Genomic DNA, 3,264 nt, shown 5'->3' with positions numbered 1-3,264 from the left:
TTTTTTTTATTATAAAGCAGACTCAAGAAAAAGCAGAAGATAAAAAAAAAAAAAAGAAAGGGGGGGGGGGGGACTATGAATGCATGAAAGTTAGAGAATACAAATCAAACCCACCAAAACTGACAGTCTCGTCATAAATATACCAAAAGTGCAGCATCTTCGTAAAACATTTTAGCACATTTACCTTCCAAAATTAAGCATTTGCTCCTCTCTTTATCCTAAAAATAAAAAAATAATAAAAAAAATAAAATCCTAATTGGACCATGTCCGATCTCGTTGAGCACTACTTTCGTATCAAAATTAAATAAAAACCAAGTCTCACCCTTCAGGACTCCAGAATAGGCAGCAAGGATCGTCTTCATGGTTCAGACGCGTCTGACTTGTTTCACAACAACTAACCGTGAGGAGTTTGCTGGCTGGCTGTCGCTCCGAGTCTACAGCTCCTCTGACATCACTGCGTCCAGCGGCAGCTGACTGAGGAGCCGAGCGGGCATTTATTCGGGGAACAGAGGCTTTTTACGGGCGAGTCTGAGTGAGAGCGTCCTCGAGGTGCGGGAACACGCGATGCCGCGCGTGGCAAAACTTGCTAAAGCAGTGGCCGCGAGACGAGGAGTCTCTGTGTATTTATGAAGGGCGGTCACGTGGGTCAGCTCAGCTGCTGGTGAAAGCAGTCCGGCCTCCACCTCTGCGTCAGGTGGAGGGGAGTTCTTACCATGCGCAAGAGTCCTGATAAGTTTTGTTTTCTTTATTAGAAACCACAAATGAAAAAAAAAAAAAATGAAAAAAATATTAGTAGAAATCTAAGCTTTGTTTCTTTTTTTTCAAGATTTTCTTTAGGCTCTAGTGGCCTATGTTGAGCACTAAATGGACAGGAAATGGGGAGGAGAGAAGGGGAATGAACCAAGGACAGCTGCTCTGAGGACTATCCACTAAAATATCAATTAATCGATCTTTATTCCGGACGCAACAGCCAGGGTTCGTATTACAAATAGGAAAACCAAACTAACAAACGAAAAAAAGAAACCTGCGAAGATATAAATAAGTTAGTAAGCTCTAAAACACTACAGCACATTTTGTTCACTGTGTTACGAACAAATGATGACGCCAGTGTGATTCTACAATCTTCAATTATGCAATTGACCCTGATAATCTACACACATCTGTATGGTTCCTGAGCTCAGCAGTATATGTGGGTGCAACCGTTAATATATGTTACAGGCCAAGTTCTGTTCCCTGTTTTTTGTTATTTTAACAATAAAATAATAATAATAACAAAAAAACATTAAATGTTTACATTTCCAGATTTCCCTATCCAACATGGCAACATGAATAATAATCACATTGAAAGTTATAGTTATAAACTGCTGTGTTTACTGGCACTTCTGAGTTGAACCGTGTTTTCTGACTTTTGCATCGAGAACACACCGATGCACCTTTGACCTTTCACCGACAAGACCTGCTTGCCTCCATTTTTCCTCCAAGACTTTCAGTCAAGTGAAAACACTCTTATTTCAAAGAAATAGCATCCTGATGTATCACAGCAGAACGAGTAAACAGTCGGGTTGTTTGTTTCCCTGTGTTATATTGTTTAAATGCATGTTACTGCACGTCAAAGTCCTACTCACAGTCATAACAGTCGGATTTTATTTTGAACTCAGAGCGATGGTATTTCTTAGTAATAGAATCTATTTTTTTAATGGCTTTATAACATTTTGTAACTTTACTTTACCCATCCTTCCCTGATTGGTGGATGCGTTTAAAGACCAAAGAGTCTCTTAATGTTTCCAAATCTGTGAAATCTATTTAATCTACAGATTGTGAGACAGAATAGTTTATTAGCCTTAAAATGGTTTAACATAGCAGAGGATACCAAATCATTTTTAAATGAATACCATCTATTAAAACAACAAAAAGTCTATTTAAAAAGAGGTACTGATGACATTGTTTTCATATTTTAAATCAGACTTTTTCCTAAGCAGAATTTAAAGCAAGTTTGAGTTATCATTCGAAAGAATCTGCTGTACTTTGTATCTGATGCAACTCATCCCCAAACTGACACCAGGATGGGACCAGGCCAAAATTCACAGCCTCTGGATGAAATCTATGAAACTGACCTTGACACGAAACTGGTGTTGAGAAACAACTTGCCACATCGGGAATGTGACTGTGCATCTCTGCACTTGTGCAGCGTCTAATGTCTTTTCACGTTAGAATTAGTTCAGATGGGATTATTTCTCCATCATTCGAATTTATGAATATTTCATCACTTTTGAGGTTAAATTTAAGGGGCTTTTGTCTCACTTTTTAGGTCAGTTTTCAATTTTCATTCATCTCATTTTTACATCATTCATTATTGATAGACTATATCTGCTCAAAATTAAACATTTTAATCATGCAATCTTCTTTCTTCTAAATAAGTGCATCGTTTTTTCTTAAAATCTAAGGATTTCTGCGTCCTGAAAGTGCATGGCATTAGGGCTCTTGGAGTTACTGTTGAATTAATGAGGGCCTTATCAAATGTTCCAGTCATTTCATTAGGAAATCATCAGACCAATGCCAAAGCATATGAAAGTCAGAGTTCACAGACAGATAAAATTTAATGTGTTATTTAGCTCTAATAAAACAGCCGATTTATGCTGCTGGATCTTAAGTCCCAGATGTCACCTGAAAGTCAAATTAATCCAAGCTGGAATGCAAATATTTCTGAACTGTTGTCTTTTTTGTGAGAGAGAATAGCTAAGATAAGATGTGCTGCGTGATTCCACGAACAGTGATTTCCTTTGCACTTTGATCGGAGTCTTGGAAAATAAGTCAATAATGTTGTTATCCTTGGGTCATTCAATCCCACCTGAGACCTGCCTGACATCAGTCACCAGCTTCTCCACACAGGAGATTCCTGAGCTATCTGCCGTATGAATACACGCCTCGTTTCTATGCATAAATCCATTGTTTTCCCAAAGTGGATGCTTATTTCTTGGTGATATGGACCTCTTGCATTGCATCTCAGCTGTAAATTTTCCCCACAGTCAGCGTTTTGCAAAGTGCAGCACAGACACAGACAGAAGCTGTGCCCAGACGGTGTTGTAATGACCGGGGCATTGTCCACCCTGCCATCTGTGTAATGTGGAAACATCGGAGTACTTAACTGCTGTCTCATATTTCACGTTTCTGCCAAAGTTCACAGACGGCCTTATCGCGGCCTAAAGCAAACATGGAATCATTTTTATCGATCAGACGCCTCAGGCAGCGTACGTGCAGATCTTA

General features: G+C 39.1%; 1 protein-coding gene across 1 annotated transcript in view; it reads right to left on the bottom strand.

Annotated features, from left to right (window-relative positions):
- Positions 1-632, bottom strand: part of dgat2 (diacylglycerol O-acyltransferase 2) — a 14,974-nt gene extending 14,342 nt beyond the window's left edge. Inside the window, exon 1 of the mRNA XM_015039207.1 lies at positions 323-632. Within this exon, the coding sequence (XP_014894693.1) occupies positions 323-362 (40 nt within the window). The 5' untranslated portion in view covers positions 363-632. The remainder of the gene's footprint in view (positions 1-322) is intronic.
- Positions 633-3,264: the final 2,632 nt, after the last annotated feature.

This window comes from Poecilia latipinna, unplaced genomic scaffold (genome assembly GCF_001443285.1).
Source record: "Poecilia latipinna isolate Pla-1442-1.1 unplaced genomic scaffold, P_latipinna-1.0 Scaffold465, whole genome shotgun sequence".
In the NCBI taxonomy this organism is placed as follows: Eukaryota; Metazoa; Chordata; class Actinopteri; order Cyprinodontiformes; family Poeciliidae; genus Poecilia; species Poecilia latipinna.
The sequence above is the reverse complement of the archived record's forward strand: the minus strand, read 5'-3'. Positions and strand labels throughout refer to the sequence as shown.